This window comes from Cottoperca gobio, chromosome 20, assembly GCF_900634415.1.
Source record: "Cottoperca gobio chromosome 20, fCotGob3.1, whole genome shotgun sequence".
Classification (NCBI taxonomy): Eukaryota; Metazoa; Chordata; class Actinopteri; order Perciformes; family Bovichtidae; genus Cottoperca; species Cottoperca gobio.
Window position 1 is genome coordinate 10,161,510 of NC_041374.1, and position 23,116 is coordinate 10,184,625.

The following is a 23,116-nucleotide window of genomic DNA, read 5'->3' on the forward strand; positions in this document are numbered from 1 at the left end:
TTGCAACGTGAATGATTCAAAAATCCCATTTGTGTGTGAACACGGAGCATACACTGGACTGACTTCACATTTTCAGACGGCCAAATGTGAGCGTGCGTGGATGGGTGCGCGTATTTGCAGCTCGTGTAATAATCATAATGCATTTGCAAAACCTGTACATCACCCCGACCATCCCCCATCCTTGTCTTGCTTTCGTTTAGATTAATCTGAGACTCACTCCAGGCAGAAGGGTGATAATGTCCCTCACGACTAGAGGTAATGTCTTTAGAGGTCATTTGGTTTTCTGGTGCATACTATGCTGTTTCCACTGGCACATTGCTGTGTCAGTGCGTGTCTACGAGCAGGAGACCTCAGTGCGGTATAAAGCTCATTTATTTTATGACTCACTCTTCACAGCAGCACATCTACCTCACTATTCTCCAATGACCTGCACAGGACAGACCGCAACCCACCAACCCACACCACGCTTACTCACACATTGGTCTACAAATTCCCGTTTGATTTTTCAATGTTCCCCCTATTAATTTTTATTTTTATGGAGGATTTACTGAGGAAGACAGGTTTCGGATTCACATTTTGATTTTGTCATCTATATGTTGCACTCTATTTTTTCGTATTTTGCGACTGTTTTATCTTGTAATTCAACATTTCACTGCACATTGTAAGCGAATAAATGCAAATAAATTAATAAACCTCCAAGTTCCAAATCCTGACTTCGTATATGTCGTTCTTTACAAAATATGAATGGCAGCACTGCTGAAGCTTTTCCCAATTCACAAATAAAAGTCCGTAATTAAAGTCTGCTGCTATATTTAAACATGTATTCGTCTCGCTAACAGGAACACTAACCCGAGCCATAACAGGTTCAAAGCAATAGATGTTCTCAGTTAGCCCAACGTGGCACGCGTTGCCTAGCAACCCGCTGTCAACCTCCTTTTCCACAACACTAAACTTACAGCCGGGTTCTTCTGGCCGGCTGTCATGCTAATTATGAACCTCGAATTTGCCCTTTAGTTTGGAAAAAAAAACATTGGTAAGTCTTAGTGAATTTGAGGAAGTGAGTCTGCAAGAGTGTCTGTTGTGAAGCTATGAGTCATTTGTGAACATAGCTAACGTTACCGAGTAGCCGGTTAGCTTTGTAGCTATGACTGCATGTCTGCTGTGATCAATAAGTGCTGTTATATTGTTGAACGTTTTCTTTCTAGGTCACAAAATGGGGAAGAAAACGAAGAAGGAAAGCGAAACTCCATGCAAAGAAACGGTGAGAGATGAATGACATAAAAGCCTTTTCATCTCCACCCTTTAAAAAAAAAAGCAGCTAACGACAGGTTTCTATATTTCGTGTCCATTGAAACAGATGCATAGCCTGAAAACGTACTGTGCATCCACCCGTGGGACAGACATTAGATTAGTTATAAAGCATTTACATCTCTCCCTCTCTCCTCACAGATTGAGCCACTATCTGTTGAGGGTAAAACTCCAGAAACAGTAGTGCTGCTGCTGAGCTCCCCAGAGGAGGACATCCTAGTCAAAGCCTGTGAGGCAATCCACACCTTTGCAGAAAAAGGTACGGTAGACACTGCTAACCTCTACACATATTCGTTTTTTTGTGATCAACCCTACAGCTAAAAAGCACAAAATGAACATGTGGCTGACTACTGTCTTATCTTATTTCCTGAGATTTATTATGAAATCTACACTATCATTTGTTTCCACTCTATGCACATAAAGCACATACACGTCTGTATAACAAGAGGTGACATAATATTATCTGTATTTAGCTATGTTGAACACCACCTAATTTGAGCTTCTTATCTGCCATTGTCTTGTATATTCAATCACAATGCACTGTTTATCTTCTCACTGATAGGCTACATAATAAATGCCCACAGGCACTCAGGTCGTTTGGCACCATCATGCTTAATTTCCCCGTTCACTGTCTCCCCCTGTTGTTAGGAGACGAGAACAAGGTTTCTCTGCTGGGCCTCGGGGCACTGGAACCTCTCTGTCAGCTTATCACTTACAACAACAAGCTGGTCAGACGCAACGCTTTCATGGCCTTGGGGATCATGGCCACCAACGGTGTGTCCGACAGTATACGACATCACTGATGTGACTTGCATTCTGACTTGTTTGGGGACTTGTTGACCGGCTTCATAATTCACTGTTCTGTTGACTGATGGGTTTGTTATTAACCTTGTCTCATGTTTTCATTGAAAGGTGAGGTAAAGAGTGCTCTGAAGAAAATAGATGTAATTCCATCAATCATTGACAAACTGTCACTTGAAGGTGAGTCAAGAACAATAGAGTCAGAAGCAGATATTTACTGTAGCAGGGGTGGAAGAAGTATTCAGACCTTTTACTTTAGTAAAAGTCGAATAAAGTCGAATAAAAGTCCTGCATTCCAAACATCACGTCATTAAAAGTATGTAAATATTATCTGTAAAATGTACTTTAAGTACATTTTTACACGCCAAAATGGGCTCATTTCTGATATAATATACTATTGGATTATTATTATTGATGCAAGCAGCATCGCCGACTGAGGTAGAGAAGATTTTACTCCTTACATATACTGTCAGGTGGGTTAACTTACTGTATAACAATTACATTGTATATTATAGGATCATTATAGGTTTTCTAAATTGTAATCTGCGAAGTAAAGAGTAACTATGTCTGTCAGATAAATGTAGTGGAGTAAAAAAGTGCAACGTTAACATCTGAAGTATAAGTAGCATAAAATTGAAGTACCTTAAGGTCCTGTCACAAATATCCGTATGGCAGAAATGTATGCTGGTGCATACGAAATATCGGCAATAGGTTGATATAAATTCAGGGTATGTTGTGATCGTTTGAAGGACTCAGACGTTACACCAAACACGCCAGACATACACAGTTCCGTATGGCAGAGACATGCCGGCGTATATGAAAATTAGCTAAAAATGTGTCAGAGTCCAAATACGTCCAACTTTTCCACAGTGGTGTTGTAGCTGACGTATACATAACGAATACATAACAAATTATTATACGTATGTCAAACATTGATAGCGTATCACTTACCTATTTAAAACGTATCAGAGCTTCTGGCCAACGGAGCTGGAAAAGTGGCATTTGGTTCACGTCATGCTGATGCTGGAGAACGGCTAGAATGCTGAACGCTAGCTGTACTGTAGAAACACGTTTAATAAGTTACTCCGTCGTCGGGCATAATCTTAACATAGGGTAGGAATAGGGTATCCACTCGTTATCAATACATTGGCTGTAGGGTTCACCGTCAGCCGACGTAGCCTATATCTAACGTACCTCTAACGTAGTCACGTAGGTATTCACGTACTATATTTACGTAGGTAAATATTTACGTACTATATTTACGTAGCTAAGTATTCACGTAGGTATTTACGTACTATATTTACGTAGGTAAGTATTTACGTACTATATTTACGTAGCTAAGTATTCACGTAGGTATTCACGTACTATATTTACGTAGGTAAGTATTTACGTACTATATTTACGTAGCTAAGTATTCACGTAGGTATTTACGTACTATATTTACGTAGGCAAGTATTCACGTACTGTATTTACGTAGGTAAGTATTCACGTACGTATTCCGTATTCACGTATGTCTAACGTAACGTCTGCATATCTTATGAAGCACACGTCGGGTACGTCCGGTAATTTTGAACATGCTCAAAACATCAGCGTTCAACAACGCACCCCCGCGTAACACAGTGAGCTCTTAACGAATACTACTTATACCTTACCTTATATCAACGTACACCAGCGTGTTGCCGATATTTTGTATACGCCATATTTTTGTATATCTTATGCAGTCGTTGGGCATTCGTCTGATACATTTTGTATTAGGAGGTGATGCTCTATCAATAGGTTAGACATGCGTATCTGTATATGTTCACTTTTCTGATCCGATCCGATGAAAAGTTGGACGTATTTGGACTCTGACAAATTTTCGTATGCGCCACCATACGTTTGTCATACGGATATGTGTGACAGGGCCTTTAGAATTGTAGGTACAGTACTTGAGTAAACGTACTAAGTTACTTTACACTACTGTAAAATAGCTGCAATAAAACAAACATTTTTACGTCCTATTAAAGACGATGTAGTTGTCCAGGAGTTTGCGACTCTGTGCCTGGCCTCTCTGTCGGTGGACTTCATCTGTAAGGTCCAGATCTTTGACAACATGGGGCTGCCACCTCTAATCCAGCTCTTGTCCAGTGCAGACCCCGACGTCAAGAAGAATTCTCTAGAGATCATCTTTAACCTGGTTCAGGTGACTAGCGGAGGTTTATATGGTTATAAGGTTTTTAATTTTAGAATATAAGTTACATTTTTCAGTATCTCAGACTACTTTTGTTTTTTATCCTGTGGTGTTCTGTACGTATGTAGGACCACCAAAGTCGTGTGGCAGTACATGAGTTTGGGGGGATCCCTCCACTTCTTGAACTGCTAAAGTCGGACTTCCCTGTCATTCAGCATTTGGCGTTAAAGACCCTGCAGAACGTCACCACTGATAAAGATACACGCAACACCTTCAGGGAAGTGCAAGGGTTTGACAAGCTCATGGATATCCTTTGTACTATGGTGGGTATGTGTGACAGAGAACACATGCTGTTGTGGTAACCTCTTTGTCTTCATTCTGTCCCTTGAGTGTTAATAAAGATTAGAAGATGGAGAGGGTAATAACTGCTTATATGTACAGTTCCTTTTAAATAGCGCTTGTTCTAAACTGCTGATGCCTTTCTATCCCTTTCAAGGTCTGTTTCCTCGACATCCTCTGCCCCTCATCTATCTTTTTATTTCTTACAGGACTTCAGTGACCTTCATGCTGATGCCTTACAGGTAGTTGCTAACTGTTTGAGTGATAGTGAGAGTTTCCAGCTGATCCACATGGATGGAGGACTGACGAGGCTGATGGAGTTTCTTCTCACCCCCAACATTCCTCAAATCCAGTTCCATGCTGTGAAATGCATTGGCAGGGTGGCTCAGAGCTGTAAGCACAGAAGGAGACGAGAGAGATTCTTTTCTTAACTTTCCAGCTATAGGTTTGGAAGTCGTAAGGGTAACATTTACTTTATCTGTATGTTTTCTACGTGTTTGTTGCCTTAGCTGAGAATGTCACACTGCTCCATGAGCAGAATGTGGAGAAGGTTCTGGTAGAGCTTCTGTCCGTGGCGGACATCGGCGTGAAAACAGCGACCTGCGAGGCGGTGTCCGTCCTCAGCTTCTACCTAGCCAGCAAAAACAGCTTCAGAGACCTGGGTACATACACATTCACACAACCACTTTCACATCGACACACTCACCTCCATGAAGTGTTGAGTTGGTTTCACGTGTGTTTCAGGTGGAATCCCTGCAGTTGTGCAGTTGCTGAACAATGAGAGTTTGGTGCTGAGAGAAGCAGCAACCCAGGCCCTCTCTGACCTCACACATGGCAGCCAGCTCAACGCTTTGTGAGTGTCATCCCTATAGTCACGAGTGGTGGTAAAAGTATTCAGATCCTGTACTCAAGTTATACTGTGAAAATAATAATACTAATAAAAGTATGTAAGTAGTCTCATCAAAAAGTACTTAAAGTATTGATTGTGCATTGTAGTTAGTTACATTCCACCACTGACAGTAATTTATTCTAATAGTCTTACAGTAGTATTAATAATACGTGTAACTTATTGCCAAATGTGTAAAACTTTAAGTCTCTAAAAGCTCGGCTTGTTGTAGGTGTTTTTTAAAGTTGTGCAGAGTGCCTTCCTCTCCACTTCTTCACAAATGATTTAATGTTTCATCCGTCTTGGTTCTCCCTCACTGTATATCTCTTTACCTCTCTTCTCTCCCTTTCTCCATTTTATCTTCCACCTTTTTTATTCCCCTGACAAATCCTCCCTGTACCCACCGTCTCTCACCGTCTGACGTCATTTAACTCCACCTCCCAGACATCATCCCTATCCTTACTCTTAATGTTAGGTTCACCTTATACTCTGCTTATTTGTGCAAATCAAACACACATTACAAACATGATATGCTGCATGCTACTGTATGTTACGCAACTGCATTTATAGTCAGTTCTGTAGGTTTGCAGTAACTCACCCGTTCATCTCTGTGGTATCTGCAGTGCAGTGTACGAGGCAGGAGGCCACAAGCTCCTTGTCCAGCAGCTGTGTGGAAGCTGTCTCGGGACGGTGGCCAATTCTGCTGCCACACTTGGCCACATGGCAGCACAGGAGGTCATGCGCTGCAGTATCTTGTCACATGGAGCCGTACAGGCTCTGGTGGAGGCCTTGCAGTCCACAGATACGCAGGTCCTGGTCAACACCACACAGTGTCTGGCAGTGCTGGCCACTGATGCAGAAGCTAGAGCAGAGGTGGGAGTTTGTGTGTTTCTAATGACACACTGCTACCTTGTTCTCATGACTGACCATTATAACATTTGGAGAGGTGTTTTGCATGGGGCTGTCCTCGACTGAAGAAATTCCAGTCGACTAATTTGAGTTGAGTTTCTCCACAAAGAATCATGCTAAAGAACCATTTTAAATCTTGTGTGTACCTAAGATGTGCTCATAAGCTTCCTGGAAATAAATCAAAAATCACTAATAGTCTAAGGAAATCTTAGTCGACTCATCAACTCAGAGGGTGCAGCTCTAGTTTTGCATAAAGGAAATAATAGTTAATTTTACTGATACTGGTTTTACTGTTATTGTTTTGATTCTTAACCCACAACCAATTCTATGAAACTAAAACTGACTAAACTAAAATTCCCTCCCTGTCGTACACAGCTACAAAGTGCTGGAGGCCTTCCGTCACTGGTCTGTCTGCTGCACTCCCATCACAAGAAGGTGTTGCACAATGCATGCTTGGCTATCAATGCCTTTGCCTGTGATGTGCCCGCCGCGGTGGAGATGTGCAAATTTGGGTAAGACAGTGAGATGACATGTAACAAAGATATTGGGGCATGAATGAAGAATCATGTAGAACTGGAGGAGTGTTGTTGAGTGTTAGAACTCAGTTATGTCTTTAACATCCAGTAGATGGCAGTATATGCCAGTATTATAAGTGGCTCCATAAGAAAGATTGGCTCATTTTGTTCATATGTTTTTTACATTTATCATCAATGTCTGAATATCTGTTTATGTGCTTCATGTGCGTCCCAGAGCCCTGGAGATGCTCCAGGAAGTCAACTCATCAGTGAGTCGAAGGAGCCGCTTCAGCGAGCTGGCCATGATAAGCCTGCTTAACTCCAACTTGTCTGTCAAATACAGCCTGACGGGTTGTTTGTCCTCCACTGACGTCATTAGTGATGGCTTCTATGACGCTGGGCAGGTGTGTATGTATACTGTTGAATTTGATATGAAACAGAAGTCACTTAAAGGAATGTGAGCTAAATTCAAGTAAAATAAACTCTTCTCCGTCTCCAGGCGAGATCATGATCTGTTATTTTGGAACTTGAGCTTGTTGAATTGCTCTGTTTCACCAATATCTGTCTTCATGAGAAAGAAAACACACTGAAGCAAAGGATAGTTTAACATTTCCAACACATTCACATCATCTCTTTCTCTCATAGGCTCGTGCAGGTCAAAGGATTCTGACTTTAGAGGAAATGTCTGAGCAGCCTGTCAACGAGCACCGACCCGTCATTGTCGTCAACACAGCAGCCGAGTATATTTTCTTGCTTTCTTTTGAAAATGCATAAAGTCTTTGGACAAAAGTGTTTTTGGAAAATATATCCAGCAACTCTCCAAACTGTCACAGCTAACTGGGCCTCTTAAACTCAGTACTGCAGAGTGGGAAACTAACAACCACACAGATGGTGGTAGAGACTTGGGAAGTTTCTTACACTTCCAGCCACACCATGTAGTTTGTCAGTACAATTTATTGTGGCTGTTAGATTACTATCACCCTCCCCTTGTCTGCTCCAATCCAGTGCTCCACTTTTTCCTCCCTTCAACTTCTCTTTTTTCCCTTTCTCCCCGTTGCCTTCTGTTAGCGTGGCCTCTCAGGGTAAACGATCCCATTTTTTTAAAGATGGCAACACACTCACAGTAAAAGAGGCTTTGTGTTCAGACTAATGGACTCATACGCTCAACCATGCACAGGCATGAAGATGTGCATAATACACATGCATACTGACTGAGACACACAATAACAACACACTTTATGTATTAAAGGCTGGACATGCAAACACACACTAATGCTCCCACAAGCTTCCAGCATTTTGATGATTAACGTTGCCAAAGAGAGCAGTAGTACCCCCTCAGGGTACCTCTGGTCCACCATGCCCCCCTTCCACACACACAAAGCATCAGCACTGATTATCTAACACACACACACACACACACACACACACACACACACACACACACTCACACTCACACTCACACTCACACACACACACACGATGGTGAAGCAGCTCCAGCAGTTTTGCATTCATACAATTCAAATCTTTTTGGCCATAATTTTAAACCAGCAGAGAAAAACAAAGTTACAGTGTCAGTGTTATTATTGTGTACGTGTGCTCATATGTGTTTTCTACATGTGTTGCATGCATATACTCTTCTGTTGGGTACTGGCAAACCAAGACAAGAACAATGTGATCTCCTGACACACATGCTTCCATTCAGACAGAGACACCTAAATATTACGCACTCATGGCAACAACTAAAAATATACAAAACTAACAGTGGAAAATAGAATTACAGTGCCGTGTTCAGTAAAATAAACCCTTTTATCCTCGTCCTTCTGTGGCAGAGAGACAGTGGATGTGCCAGAAGAGAGGCAGAGCAACGCATCAGAAACTGACACCAGCATCAAGGCAGAGCGCAGGACCCCGAGGTGAGACTCTGTACAGTGTTGTCATGAAGCTGCCTCGCTTATGTTTTGCCAGTAGTATACATCTTAATACTTTGGTTGGTATTTAAAAATGTAGGACCTTTTTTTAAAGAACTGTGTAATTCATGTACAAATTTAATCACAAACGACACTATTACTTTATTGTAATAGCATAGCACTGTGAAATCACCATTTATATTCTTCACTAATTTTTACGACACCGACTAAGAGTTCTTTCTAATTCACTATCTCTGTACAGGAAGAAAAAGAAGGATAACAAACAGAAAGATGAACAGAAAGATGAACAGAAAGATGAGCGCCAGCCTGAGTCTCCGACAGAGAAACCATGGAGGATGATGGACGACGTCTTATTGCAGGTTCTCATTAAAGAGGCCAAAGAATCCATCATCCCCCTGAGTGATGAACGAGAGCAGTGCGCTGCCTTGGCCAGGTGACGGATGAATGCAGATAGGGAAGAAAATCACCCCATATAATATATGATTGGTAGCCATTGTTTTCAATTCTCCAGAATCATGGAAACAAATTGAAACAACACACCCTGGAAACACCAACTCATAATGTGTTAGTGAGGGTTAACTAGAAATGACACAAATGGCATGTAACAGCATTATGGAACATACAAATGTGAGCCTGTAGGATGCAAAACAAACACGTTTCACATGTTGAAGGTTCCTGCTTTATAATGGGGTTTTTTTGTGCCTGGATTTGGATGTCAGGCTGGTGAGTGAAGCCATGGGCGGAGCAGAGGAGATGGAAAAGTTGCACAAATTCCCGTGGGTGCTGCACCTCAGCGAGCTCAAGTTTCAGCTTCAGTCTAATGTTGTTCCCATCGGCATGATCAGCAAGGGAATCTACTGCCATAGGGCACTTCTCTTCAAGGTACCACTAACATAGCTACCACACAGCATCATCAACTTTCTCCCCCGCTGTATCAATCCATTCCTTTTCACATTACACCCACAGCTTTTAACATCCTATGTCAAGCCCCTTCTCTGGCACCCGCTTCGAATGATATAAGCCCATTCAATGGTTATCTGCGTCATAGATATGGGTAAGAAGGCTATTCACATGGTTGCACACTGATGCAAATACAACAAGGCGGTCCACCTCTAGCGGCTGTAGTGATTATGACGGGAGCAAAGGAGGAAGTCCGCTGACGTAGTAAAAAAACGGATAAAGTTTGCTTATTGTGGGAGGGAGAGGAGGAGGATGGGTCAAGAAACACACAGCTTCCACACGTTGGAATTACTGACAGTCTACATAAGCACATTTATGTAATGTTATGAAACAAACATACTACTGCTAGGTGCAGTGTGCCCCTTCTGAAGCATTACAGTGGTGAAAACACCTGATAACATTCAAAACAGGTGCTTTTGTTTTCAAGTAATCATACCCCGACCTGTCTCCTATTCCAGTGTCTGTCAGACTGCATTGGAATGAGCTGCACACTTGTTAGAGGTGAGTACAACCGGGCTTGGAACGAGGTTCTGCTCTTCAATGGGAAACCCTCCAGGAATAAGTGCTCTTTACAGCCCTGTCGCTACATAGTCGACCTTATGCACCAGCCTGGAAGCCTGCTGACAGTCAGCACACCTGCTGCTGTGCAATACCAGACACTTCACTGAGACGCATTAAGGATATTGATTTGTATTGTATGTGTATCTGCTGTATGGCAGACCTTTAAATCAAACAATAAAGTCTTGAATTATTACTTGATTGTTTTGATACATGCACAAGCCTAAAGGGAACATGCCGTTTGTTTGCTTCTCTAATAAACACACTGGTTTAACCTGGTTCTTTGCCACAGAGGATTCACAGTGTTGTAATAGCAGAGAAGAGACAGGGGGGGGCAAACTGTGCCCCACAATTAAACTCTGCAAGTTGGAGTTGGTTATCAGGTCTTTATGTGCTGTTTGGGCCTTGACTGAGGTCAGATAATTGAAAGGAAAACATATTTTTGTCAGGAGACATACTGCATGCTAGGATTGCTCAGCACCAAGTAAAGCTTCCCTTATGTGACAGTTTACCTTTTGGTTTTCAATGCACACTGTGCAATAACATATTAGAGTGTAGTTTTGTTGAATGTGGGTCAAAGCCCCTTAAGGCACATTTGTGATTTGTGGCTAAATAAATCAAATTGACTTGACCTGAGTTTTATAGAATATATATAGAATAGAATAGAATAAGCTTTAATACCAAATAGTTTATTTGCTTACAAGGAATTTGCCTCAGTGTTTGGTGGATACAATAAACATATACAGTACTGCAACGGTTAACAACATGAATACAGAATAGAACTAACACCTATTTTAAAAAAGAAAAATTGTGCTCTTTACACATTGTCTTGCCATAAAAAGCCGGTGAACTCTGTCCACTTTAACTTATATAGCCTGAGGTGTGACTTTTGACCGGGTCACCAGCGAGCAGCGCGGATCAGGCTTGTGAGGACCAGCGGGAACTCGCCGCGGTACGAACAGTCCCGACGCAGCGAGCGCACTTCACTCCCACTGATATCAGCACTTGACTTTATACAGACTTGTCACAGCAGCAGCAGCAAACATGTCGCGCTTCGTCGCCCGTCTCTTTGTAGTAGTTTCTCAGCACGCGACGGCCAGATCCGTGGTGTTATCGAGGAGGATCCCGGTATTCATCCGTCCTGTCTCCACATCTCAAGGTACGTTTGATCTATTTACTATCCCGTCAAGTATGTCAGGCATGCAAACTCCTGCAGGTGCACCATGCTGCACTTTTCTCACGAAGCACTAAGAATTAGAAACATGCAGCTTCAGGTTATTGATTAACATTATAGGAGTGGGTTTGCAGTGTTGGGATTAGAGGCATTTTACTTCATTCGTTAGGGTTAAATGACACTTTATGATGTTTTGTTCAGAAATGTTAACCTTTCAGCCTTTAGCAGGACAGTTTGTCCCAAGTCATGTGATAAATATTTTCTCATTTTGCCATAGTGTTAAAGGTCTGTGGTCTCATTTTTTATGTTTTTGATAAGGTTTCTGAAATCCTGCCATAGCTAATGCTTGTAATTGTTATGTGTATTTAGGCTACATGATTGACCCGTGGGTTTAATGTCCTTGTGTTCTGCATGCACATCAGTACTTCTTTCCTCTCTGCAGGCCTGCAGTCTCTGACCCGCTATGATGAGACCACAGACTGGCAGAAGAAACTGACCCCAGAACAGTATGTAGTCACCAGAGAGAAAGGGACTGAGGTGGTGAGTACAGTTTAAAACAAGCACATCAGTGCAGAGATTTGTGTCAAAGCAACATTATCTGTCTACCAGACTGACGTACAGGTGGACTTGGCTCATCACTGTATTGTTTCCTGTGTCAGGTTCGACCAGCCCAGATACAAACCTGCTTTATGAATTGGAAGCAGTCAGTTTGTGCAAGAGCATTAGCATCAAAATATATTTTGTGTACAAAAAGTACATGATATAATTGTATTATTATTATTATTATTATTATGCATAATGTGTTCATCACTTTAATGTTGCAGCTGGTAAAGTGAAGCTCGTTTTAATTACTTTACTGGGTAGTTTCATCTATAATAATACATCATCATTTCTAAGTTTTATATTTTGTATTAATAATCTGAACCTGGAACTAAAGCTGTCAAATAAACGTCATGCAATAAAAAGTACAATATTTCTCCAAGATGTGGATGTGTGAAGTATAAAGTAGCAGGAAATGGAAATACTCAAGTAAAGTACAAGTACCATTTGGTAATTATAACAATAAGGACAATTTACTATATTGCACTAATGGTGAAATCATCCTTAACTCTTAGTCGTGTGTGTGTGTGTGTGTGTGTGTGTTCTCAGCCCTTCAGTGGAATCTACCTTAACCATTCTGAAGTGGGGATGTACCACTGTGTCTGCTGTGAGGCTCCACTTTTCAGGTAACAGTTTAATGTGTGAATACTTCCCAACATACAACCTATAGAGAACTTTAGATTTTTGTGTAGAAATGTATCAACAGATTGTCATTATGGAAATGATCCCCCCTCTCTTGATAGTTCAGAGGCTAAGTATGACTCTGGGACAGGCTGGCCAGCATTCAAAGAGGCTCATGGGGCATGGCAGAGGGACGAAAGCCACGCCTCCATTATTCGTCGCCCTGACAACAGCCTGGGTAGTACAGGGACAGAGGTCCTTTGTAAAAATGTGAGTTGTTTTCTGAGCTAAAAGGCCAAAGTTCAGTTTGCAGAGTATAGTTGTTGTAGTGAATAAAGCTCTGTGTGCAGTTTCTATAAAGCAGTTAAAATGCTTTAATATGCATCTCATTAATATTTTGCATTCAGACTTTCATTCACAATGTTCTAACTTTGTATTTTTGATTGCTTTGCTGACTTTTGTGTGTGTGTGTTTGCTGCAGTGTGATTCCCACCTGGGTCATGTGTTTGAGGACGGACCGGACCCGACAGGTCAGCGGTTCTGCATCAACAGTGTGGCGCTCACGTTTAAACCCAGAGGAAACAACTGATCCTGAGAAGGATGAGCAGAACTAAACTCCCTGGACTTAAAAACAAATCGAAGGTCCACCTAAATGTCCGAGCAGTTTACAAGTGAGAAGCTTTGTGTGGCACAAAGTGTCTTAATGATTTAATTTTGAAGGAGGACGACCTCCTGGGGTTTACTAAAGTGGAAGGGAATTAAGTTCAGTGGATATTTGCTCTGCAGGGAAGTCTACATGCAGCTCCTACAATGAAAAACAAACTCCCCGAAAGAAGTCACTGTATGAACTGTTTTAATTATTCACTCATTTCCGTTGAGTTGGTTTTCAAACTGAATGTATAAATGTCTTCATGTCTAAAATATGTCAAAATACTGGATCTGAATTAAACCTCTATTTCTGAAGGGATTGCAAAACACAGGAAGTTCTGACGTTGCTGCATCGTGTGTTTTTCAGTCTGCGGTCACATGTACAAACTGTTTTGTTAGGAATCAAGAAAACTTGAATGAGAATTTGTCAATAAATGCACATTTTGTTTGTTCTCTGAATGTATGGTTCTGCTTTACAGACAGTAGACTTTATTAAGATTTTTATAAGTATGTATTGCACCCCCTTCTGGTGCACACAGTGCAGCTCTGCAGCACGACCTCATATCTGCCAGTAAACCAGGTTAATATTTAACAGGCCATCCTCAGTTTCATTGTTTGTCCCCGGCTCTCTGTCTATTTGCACATTTCTTCTGTGTCTGTGTGTTTGAGGCTGAGTGAAGCAGATTGGAAATACTACAGACAGACAAACGGGACAGAAAATCCATTACAAAAAGAAAAGTAATAATACAGGAAGCTGAGCTATATGAGAGACGACTCTCGTGTGTATTATTGGAAGTGATGGCTGGAGTACGGCGGTGCACGTTGGCAGTGGTGGTGTTGATGTGTGTGTGTCTTTGGGGTCCCACTGAGGCTGTAGGGGGGGCTAAGAGTCGACCGCGATCCCAAAGACGACCTCCGAAGAAGCCAAAGGTCAACCCTATAGACCTGACCCCAGCGGCACAGAACGTGGACATGCAACAGGTAAAAATATCACAATATGTAGTAATACTGTATTATTATTATGCATGGTACAATTTTGAGGTACTTATACTTTACTTAACTATTTCAACTTCCTTTTACTTTATGCTTCTACTCCATTTTGAGAAGGAGATATTGTTTACTCCACTAAATGTTTTAGATAACTTAAGTTACCAGTTTCTTTTCAGAGTAATATTTGACATATGATAAAGCAATATATTGTTCAAGATTAAACCCGAGCTTTCTTTTAAAAACCTTTTTTTTTTAAAACTCCGGATCTCTTAAAAGAAACATGTACATATGCCTGACCTGAAGTCTGATTATAAAGTAGAGTTGTTGTCTGCCGAAGTACTTTTAAATGTGATACTTTAAGTACTTTTTGCTTATGAGACTTTTGTTTTTGTGCTTTAGATTTTAAATGCAGGACTTTTACCTGTTAAGAGTATTATAACATTGCTGCATTAGTACTTTTATTTAGGTTTCCAGACAGTGGAGTGCAGCTGCAGCCTGATAGCAGTAACAGTTACCTGACCTTTGCACACTGACCGTGTGATTCTGGTTCTCACTTTGTACCATAATGTCCCAATAACACAAACCAATAGGATTACAAAGGTAATCAGTGGAAACAGTAGCAAATTAGCTCAACAGAATAGACCCAAAAAAAGCAATAATTGCTTTAAAAAGGGAAAACATCGGGGAAGTGAACTTTGTGACGCAAGGATCCGTCAGGATCAGTCTGCCGTCTATGGAGTAATGCAGCAGGTTTTTTTGTCCAAATCGTTTATTTTATTAAAAGTAAAATGATACTAAAACTAAATATATTTGTAGGCTACTTCAGGAGATTGACTGCTGGCAATCTTTCATCCAAGTCCCCGAGCTAAAAGAGAAATTGAGATATTCTACCAGAGCCTGGACGTTGAGCTCTGCTTGTTATGGATTAGTGAGGAGGCTGCAACGTGGACATGCAGGTTTAATTGTGTCAATAAAGGGTTTTAGGCAATAAGGGCAATTTTCAGTGAAATAGAACATTTTAAGCAGATGTATCCTTGACTTCATCTGATTCTAGTAGAAAGAGTTCAAAAGGGTAAAAACTTGAGAAAGAAAGGAACTCCGATGAATGCTGTGCAAACTTATTTTCCATCTACGAACATTATGTCTGAGACCGAGGAGATAATATGTGACAATCGTGCTCATGTCTCCTCGTCTGTTGCCTGATCCTGCTGCGATGTGTTGCAGATGACAGGAACATGGTACCTGCTAAGCGTGGCCTCCAAATGCTCTTACCTGATCAATCATGGGACCAAGGTGGAGCCTACAGTCATGACGCTCACACGTCCCTCTGCCTCTGACCCGACTCTGTCTGTCAGCACTAAAACACGACAGTAGGTACCACCATGCTGTGCAGGCAGCTCGCTGTGACTCTCCAGTACCATGATGCATCAGCAGAGGAGGCAGAGATCTCTCTCCTTTCTTGTTTTTCACTGACTTCATGCCTCAACCATATGTGTTTGATTATTCAAAAACAGGAGGGAGGAGGCAGAACAAATAAATCCATCAGCTTTTCCTCATCCCCGTCCTGGCGTTTGCAGAAAGCGAGAGAGTACAATACACAAGTGAAATGGAACAAGTGTGTCTCGTGGTTTTCGTAGCACATTACGTGATCTCTTGATCTTTATCAATCTTTTCTGGCCCCCGCAGAGGGCACACTTATTTAAACAGCTATTTCAATCTGAGGCTGCGACATGTGGTTAGATTATGAAACAGCGTACATACAAATGTACATGATAATCTATAAAGATAATTTAAACAAGACAATTGTACTTGTTTGTATGTTTCATCTAAAGTGTCACAAACTCTTCTCCTCAGTAACCACCAGTGCTGGGAGATATTACAGGTCTACAATCTAACACCAACCCCAGGCAAGCTAACGCTTAAAGGTCAGCGCCTCCCTTATTAAGCGTGATTGATAAACTATATGTGCAGCTTCTCTTCATCCGTGTTGTTTCCACCAGGAGCTCGTTCTGAGCTGAACACTGAGATAGTGATCGGGGAGACGGACTACAACTCTTATGCCATCTTGTACTACCAGAAACACGGCAAGATCAACGTGAAACTTTACGGTGCGTTGCTCTATTTCAGCTCTGAATGCCAGGATGTAGCTCTGGTCTTTACTCTGGTGGATTGAGATGGCGCCGTGCGTTTAAAAATGAGTTTTCATGATGTTTGTTTTCGTGCTCTGTGTGCAGGAAGGTCTGTGGACAATCTGTCCGAGCCCATGTTGAGCAAGTTTGAGCAGCTTGCTGAAAAACTGAATTTCGGACTGGCATACATCTTCCCCTTCCCCACATACAGTATGTGAAATACAATAAGAGATACAATACAAAACATATTGTGTTAATGATATAAAGGGCCTGCCTCCTCAGCTCTGTTTACATGTTGTTTCTCCTCTAGGTCATTGTGGTGATGTGGACCAGGACCATGTAATCAGTAAGTGAAATGTGTTAAATTGTAATTCTATTAATAGAACGAAGAAGTCTGATAATGATAAGACTGACATAAAAGAGACAGAGGTGAATGGAGCAGCTCAAATACAGCTAGTCATCTAATCCCCATGACATGCAGACGGATGTAAAAAGCTACTTTAAAACCAGTTTCAGTTCTTCAGGCGTCAGTGCAGCTCGCAGGCTAAATGTGTATATATATATATATATATATATATATATATATATATCTCTCTCTCTATCAAGTATATGGCGTATTTTCACAGGTCATTGCAGAACATTCAGAATGGCGGCCATGCTTTGTAGTTCTCCAGACTTATTTCATGCATTTTATCCTATTCAGTGTAACCGATGGTTCACTGCTTCAGTACTTTGCTGAATTCATTTCTGAATATGTATTCTCCTGCTCTGCTCCTACGTATTATGTGTGTAATGTTCTGCAATTATCACGAGGTAATACTATGTGTGCAGCAATGCCAATGACAAAGATTACAGTACAGTATCATATCGGAGTTATTGATAAGGTATATTGTGCGGCTGTGCTGCAATTTATAGGGTTATAACATTTTATAGCTTTATTAGTGATGTTGTAAAAGCTATTAGGAGATGCTATCTTACTTATTCATTCAAATATAAAATAGGGAATTTAATAACAGTGGAGGGAGAGGGAGAGAGGGAGAGGGAAAAGGGAGAGAGAGAGAGGGAGGAAAGAGGAAGGGGGGGAGGGGAGAAGGAAAGAGGAAAGGTAGATAGGCGCCTATCTATATCTCTCTCGTCCTCTGCTTGGGTCGATGTGCTTTCAATTTCTTCTCCTAGTGAATTTCGTCTCGTCTCTCTTTCTCTTCCTCTTTCATTTTTATCTTCCCTTTCTCTCTCTCTCTCTCTATCTCTCTCTCTCTCTCTCTCTCTCTCTCTCTCCTCTCCGCTCTCTCTCTTCTCTCTCTCTCGTCTTCTTCCTTTTTCTCTTTCTTTTCCTCTTTCCCTTTCTTTCCCTTTCCCTTTCTCTCTCTCTCGCTCTTTCTCTTCCCTCTCCTTTTTCTCCTTTTTCCTTTCCCTTTCTCTCTCCTTTTTTCTCTCTTCTCTCTTTTTCCTTTCTCTTCCTCTCTCTTTTTTCTTGGAGGAAGAGAGAGGGGGGAGGGAGAGAGACAGACAGACAGAGACAGACAGACAGAGAGACAGAGACAGACAGACAGACAGAGAGACAGAGAGACAGACAGACAGAGACAGACAGACAGACAGACACAGAGACATGCGGAGAGACAGACAGAGAGACAGACAGACAGACAGAGAGACATAGACAGACAGAGAGACAGATAGACAGACAGACAGAGAGACAGACAGACAGACAGACAGACAGACAGACAGAGAGACTGGTTGAGAGCAGCTTTAAGGAAACCTGCCATGAACTTCATGAACACTTTTCATGTTTGCTCCTGCAGGCTGTGGCTGTGTTAGGTTCAGTTATTTAAAGGTTGTCAACATGTTATCCAACGCGCTCCCTGATTCTAACAGCAGCACATATTCTCTGTCATTGAACCCGTCACTCTTCATCATACAGACTGTGTACCCACATGCTGAGGAGGCAGAGCTGCAGACAGATCCAGCCTTGCAGTGGTCGGCAGTTCTCACGCAATATCTGAATATGCATCATTTAAAAAGCTGTTGAAAGACTCCATCGAGGTCTTACAATTGTAAAAGACCTTCAAAAAACTTTCAATGTTACAGAGAAATAAAAAAACAAATAAGTCACAATGAAGTTATTGTTCAATGTTTTCTTCCATCAGCTGATTCTATGGTTCTTAATGCACGAGTTATCATCATGTTGACTACGTCCCATCTTTTTACTCTGAGATGTAACTTTCACAGTGTGTCTGCATGTGTTTGTGTGTGTATGTGAGGGGGTGGGAGTTAATGCAAATCAGATGTGGAGCGCGAAAGTAGTTTGGTTACAACACTCAGTTACCAAAGTGCTTGTGAACGCTTCACCTCTGTGTTTCATAATCAGCTGATTGCAAGTCGGTGCCTGTCTGGTCTCTGAGCAAACGGATCTCTGATGAGTCCATCAATACATGAATCAGCACATTACATATTGCACAATGTATTATACAATCTTATAAAACAGGGAGGATTTAGCGGGTATTATTCACAACATAAAGCAGAGATTTATGCAACATTTAAGTTCATCCAACTCTTTTTCTCACTGTGTGGTTACACACTTAAATTACTCAAAGGTTTTATGTAACTTCTAACATTCAAAATGAACCGCGAAGAACAATGAAATCATTGTAAGCAACACTGGCACAGCTTTTTAGGAGAAATATTAAACAGGTTTCCACTGAGAAGCTCTTAAATATCACGGGTTCAGTGCAGCTGGCAATGCAATCTGCTGCAAGAGAACTCAAACTTACTACAATAGTTTATTATACCCAGAAAAACGTCTCATTTTTATCTTGTTGCCATTAGAGTTGATTGGCTAATATTCAATTTGAGTCTCCTTTTAAGGTTTAAGCTTAAGCTTAGTTTTCATGTGCCATATGGTGGAGAACTTTGCACTCTTACCAAACAGCTGTTTTGATAGTCCAGGCATGTCCGAGCGAGGAGGGAGAAAGGGAGGGGTGTTAAAGGACCCTATTATGTACCCACTCTCCCTTTTCTTTTGTCCCTCATTCTTCCCTCCTCACCTCCCCCTCCTCCATCCACACGTGCCAGTTGTGTAACGGCAGTGATTTGCAGTGAAGGCCAAAAAGTGTTTTTGTAATGCAAAAGCGAGCAGTAGGAGGGGGGAGGAGACAGAGGGAGGAGGGGGCGGGGACTCTGCAGGATATAAGGAGCCTCCTCTTGCATTTTTCTCCTTACCTTTTCCTGATACTTCACTCACTGCTGGAGAAGCCCAGAACACAAAGGAGAAGCCATGAGGAACACACTGCTGAGGATGCTGGCCGCCCTGATGTGTGCGCTGGCTGTCTGCGCTGATGTCACACCTGTGCAAGACTTCGACCTGGCGAAGGTAAGACACACACAGAAGTATTACTGACGGCTGATATACAAAAGCAACAAGGACAAGAAGAGTTAATACTGTTGTATGTGTGGCTGGTTGTTTAACGGAACCTTACTTTAATAATATAGAAACTAGGAGTTGTGTAATACGTGCAGGTCAGATAACCTCAACCCCTGATTCTGTGAGAAGAACATTTATCACCCTTCTGTCTTTCTTTTAGATGGCAGGCAAGTGGTACATTGTCGGCTTTGCCACCAACGCCGAGTGGTTTGTGAACCACAAGGCAGGAATGAAGATGGGCACCGCTATATTAGTGCCAACTGAGGGAGGAGACCTGGACCTCTCTTATGCCAACCTGAAGTGAGTGCTTCATATGTAATCAAAAAAAATGCAATTATTTTCATTATCGATTAATCTGCATATTATTTTCTCTATTAAACTAATTGTTTGGTGTATAAAATGGGATAAAAATGTGAAAATTGTCCGAGTCCAAGGTGACCTTTTTAAATGTCTTGTCAGTTTAAAATAAATCCTAACTATATATAGTTTCATATAAAACTGAGATGCAGGAGAAACAGCATTTTCTGACATATCTGTATAAAAATCGATGATCAAAACTGACCTCTCTTTCAGTGCTGATGGTACCTGCTGGAGAATGACTCACCTTGCTAAGAAAACCGAGACTCCTGGATGCTTCACCTTCCACAGCCAGGGTGAGACGAACACACACACACACACACACACACACACACACACACACACACACACCCTGACCTGACTATTTCTGCTTTCATCAGCGTGGAACAACGACAACGACATGCGCATTGTTGACGTTCAGTATGACGACTACGCTCTGGTCCACACGATCAAGACAAAGGACGGAGTGTCTGAGGTCCTCAACAAGCTTTACAGTAAGTCTGTGTCCCTGCAGAGCTTTGTGAGTTGAATTGGTGGATTCAGGATTTGGTGAAGATTAAAGCAACTTTGTCTGTTTGCAGGTCGCACTGCAGAGGCCAGTGACGTCCTGCAGCAGAAGTTCACACAGCTGTCCTTGGACACTAGCATCCTCCCCGAGAACACTGTCATCTTGCCTAAGAACGGTATGTGATGAATACAGAAACACTTCATATAAATGCATTTGATCTGTTTCTGAAGACGGTTCAGACCTTTGCTCACTGGCCTCCTTGTGTGTGTTGTTACAGCTGAGTGTCCCGAGGTCTGAAGAGTCCCCTGCTGTCTTACATCCTTTATTTCTCACTCTCTGAAGTCCCAGGCTTTCATCTCAGAATAAAATCCTATTTTCCCCCCTCACTGTGAAACATAAGCATTTTACTCCGATCCCTGCTGCATACCAAAGAGCAACGCTGATCCTCGTTCAACTTCTGCATTAATTGTGGCATCAGAGTGGAACAACAAAGAGCTGATTGTGAAACAAAGGGAATGAAAACACGAGACTGTGAAAGCTGATCGTTTGCCTTTTGGACGAGCGTCTCTTTTGTAACTGCTGATTGTCTTTCGTAGCATTTTACCTTTAGCTGAAATAAACTCAAAGCCAGTAAAAATAATAAATGAATGTTTCAGAATGATTCCTTTTTTTGGTAGAAAAACAGCGTCATAAATGTTAAATTTGTGAACTTCTGAAAGTCAGATTAATACCGTAAATGACGTCATACACTGCCCCCTGTTGGTTGATTAACAGGCGCAACACTACAGCTCCAGGAGTTAGACGGGGACAGTTCTCAAGACATACACACTGATTATAAGCTTTCTATAACACTAGAGAAGCTACTAGATACAACAGAGGCATCTACACTGCACTGTGCAGATGTTTTCACTATAATAATAATAATAATAATAATAATAATAATAATAATATTATTAATATTGAAAACTGCCAGGGGTCTGAAAATGTCTTTTTGGACAATGGAAATGAGAAAATAGGCATGTTAATAATAATCGAATATAATAAAGCTCTGCTCACACATCAGTCAGGCCTGCTGCATATTAATAATGAAAACGTTCTATAAAGACACAAAAGAAAAATCGGTTGGGGTTGAGGGAGTGAAGACTGTGAGGAGAGAAGTTTACCAGACTTGTGCAGCTCCTCGTCTCTGCTGCAGGCTGGCGCGCGGCCGAACGGCTCGAGGAATCTCCGACGGATTGTGGTGTCGAGTTGCACTCTGGGTAATGCAGGCGCCAGGTTTTTAGACAAGGAAGAAGAATAATGTGGAATGACAAAGACATAAAACTGTCGTCGCTGTGTTCTTTATGCATCCTGACTATGAGTTTGATTCTGAACCTGCAGCAGGTGAAGCTGTTTGAAATTTGCTTCAAATAATTTTTGCTTCATGCTCTGTTCAAAGATTATTGGAGTTTAATTTGTGTAACGTGAACTGACAAATCCGAGGAAATCACTGCACATTTGATCCTCCCAGTGTTGCCTTCAAGACGTCAGTTATTCTCCAGCTCGTCCCTGAGTCCTTTATCCCCTCTGTTAGCCGGCGGCACACTTCCTCACGTGCCACTTTTAATGCGTTTTACTTTCTTTCTTTTCAGATTTATATATTCATTCATACTAATTCCTTGTATAGTTTTAACACGTAGGCTACAGCCTTTAATTCTTCTTCTTGCTGACGGTGTTTATTCTCTCTTATTTATTGTGTTGGTACCTGCTGATCTTATCTGTTGCAGACAATCACACTAACAGGATAAATAAAGTTGCATTAAACTGCACTGGCTGTAGGAAAGAAGCTGCACCATCGGACCACCAGGGGGCAGCACATGACCTGTCTCAGACAGACCTGCACATTATATTATATATCATAAGCCAATGACAATAACATCATGTCAATATAGTAAAAGCTAAGAGCCTGCAGAAATGATCAGTGCATATAAGTTTAAATATTTGTATAAAATGAGTTGTTTCCAATAGATTTATGAGGGAGAGAGATATAAATAACTATTGTTATTTATCTCAGCATGTAGTACATAGAGAAAGAGCTGACATTAGGATACAATCAGTCACTACAATTGCTTTATGAAGTGACCCATTATAGATTCTGTGTAGTTGCGATTCATTCTCTCTGTCCGTCTTTCTATCACTTCACCCTCTTTTACTTATTTCAAGTGACAGCAACAGAGTTTGCAACAATGGGATTTGTTTTAGAATCATCCTTTAAAATAAATTATTTACTGCATCTCTGCACTTCTTAATCTTTTTAT

General features: G+C 41.5%; 4 protein-coding genes across 5 annotated transcripts; all 4 read left to right on the top strand.

Annotated features, from left to right (window-relative positions):
* The first annotated feature begins 953 nt into the window (after positions 1-953).
* armc3 (armadillo repeat containing 3) lies at positions 954-10,602 on the top strand. 2 transcript variants are annotated; one of them, XM_029457841.1, is made up of 19 exons: positions 954-1,057; positions 1,206-1,261; positions 1,450-1,567; positions 1,957-2,082; positions 2,221-2,289; positions 4,116-4,291; positions 4,408-4,602; positions 4,828-5,011; positions 5,128-5,280; positions 5,363-5,471; positions 6,128-6,377; positions 6,789-6,925; positions 7,164-7,332; positions 7,574-7,668; positions 8,758-8,841; positions 9,098-9,289; positions 9,576-9,738; positions 9,823-9,910; positions 10,275-10,327. In XM_029457841.1, exons 2-18 carry the CDS (start codon positions 1,214-1,216, stop codon positions 9,874-9,876), a joined length of 2,322 nt encoding a protein of 773 aa, XP_029313701.1. In that variant the 5' UTR covers positions 954-1,057; positions 1,206-1,213; the 3' UTR covers positions 9,877-9,910; positions 10,275-10,327. The 2 variants fall into 2 exon arrangements, with proteins under 2 accessions (XP_029313701.1, XP_029313700.1); XM_029457840.1 differs by lacking the exon at positions 9,823-9,910 and having other exon boundaries at positions 955-1,057; positions 10,275-10,602.
* Positions 10,603-11,084: 482 nt separating this feature from the next.
* msrb2 (methionine sulfoxide reductase B2) lies at positions 11,085-13,876 on the top strand. The gene is made up of 5 exons (XM_029458212.1): positions 11,085-11,533; positions 11,991-12,088; positions 12,698-12,774; positions 12,892-13,039; positions 13,251-13,876. The coding sequence occupies exons 1-5, from the start codon at positions 11,419-11,421 to the stop codon at positions 13,356-13,358; spliced, it is 546 nt and encodes a 181-aa protein (XP_029314072.1). The 5' UTR covers positions 11,085-11,418; the 3' UTR covers positions 13,359-13,876.
* Positions 13,877-14,215: 339 nt separating this feature from the next.
* On the top strand, positions 14,216-18,474 carry c8g (complement component 8, gamma polypeptide). Its single transcript, XM_029458210.1, has 7 exons — positions 14,216-14,398; positions 15,632-15,777; positions 16,262-16,332; positions 16,408-16,515; positions 16,642-16,746; positions 16,847-16,882; positions 18,455-18,474. The coding sequence occupies exons 1-7, from the start codon at positions 14,216-14,218 to the stop codon at positions 18,472-18,474; spliced, it is 669 nt and encodes a 222-aa protein (XP_029314070.1).
* A 1,262-nt stretch (positions 18,475-19,736) lies between these two features.
* Positions 19,737-21,463, top strand: LOC115025749 (lipocalin-like). Its single transcript, XM_029458211.1, has 6 exons — positions 19,737-19,903; positions 20,115-20,254; positions 20,528-20,607; positions 20,692-20,805; positions 20,893-20,994; positions 21,097-21,463. Exons 1-6 carry the CDS (start codon positions 19,808-19,810, stop codon positions 21,114-21,116), a joined length of 552 nt encoding a protein of 183 aa, XP_029314071.1. The 5' UTR covers positions 19,737-19,807; the 3' UTR covers positions 21,117-21,463.
* Positions 21,464-23,116: the final 1,653 nt, after the last annotated feature.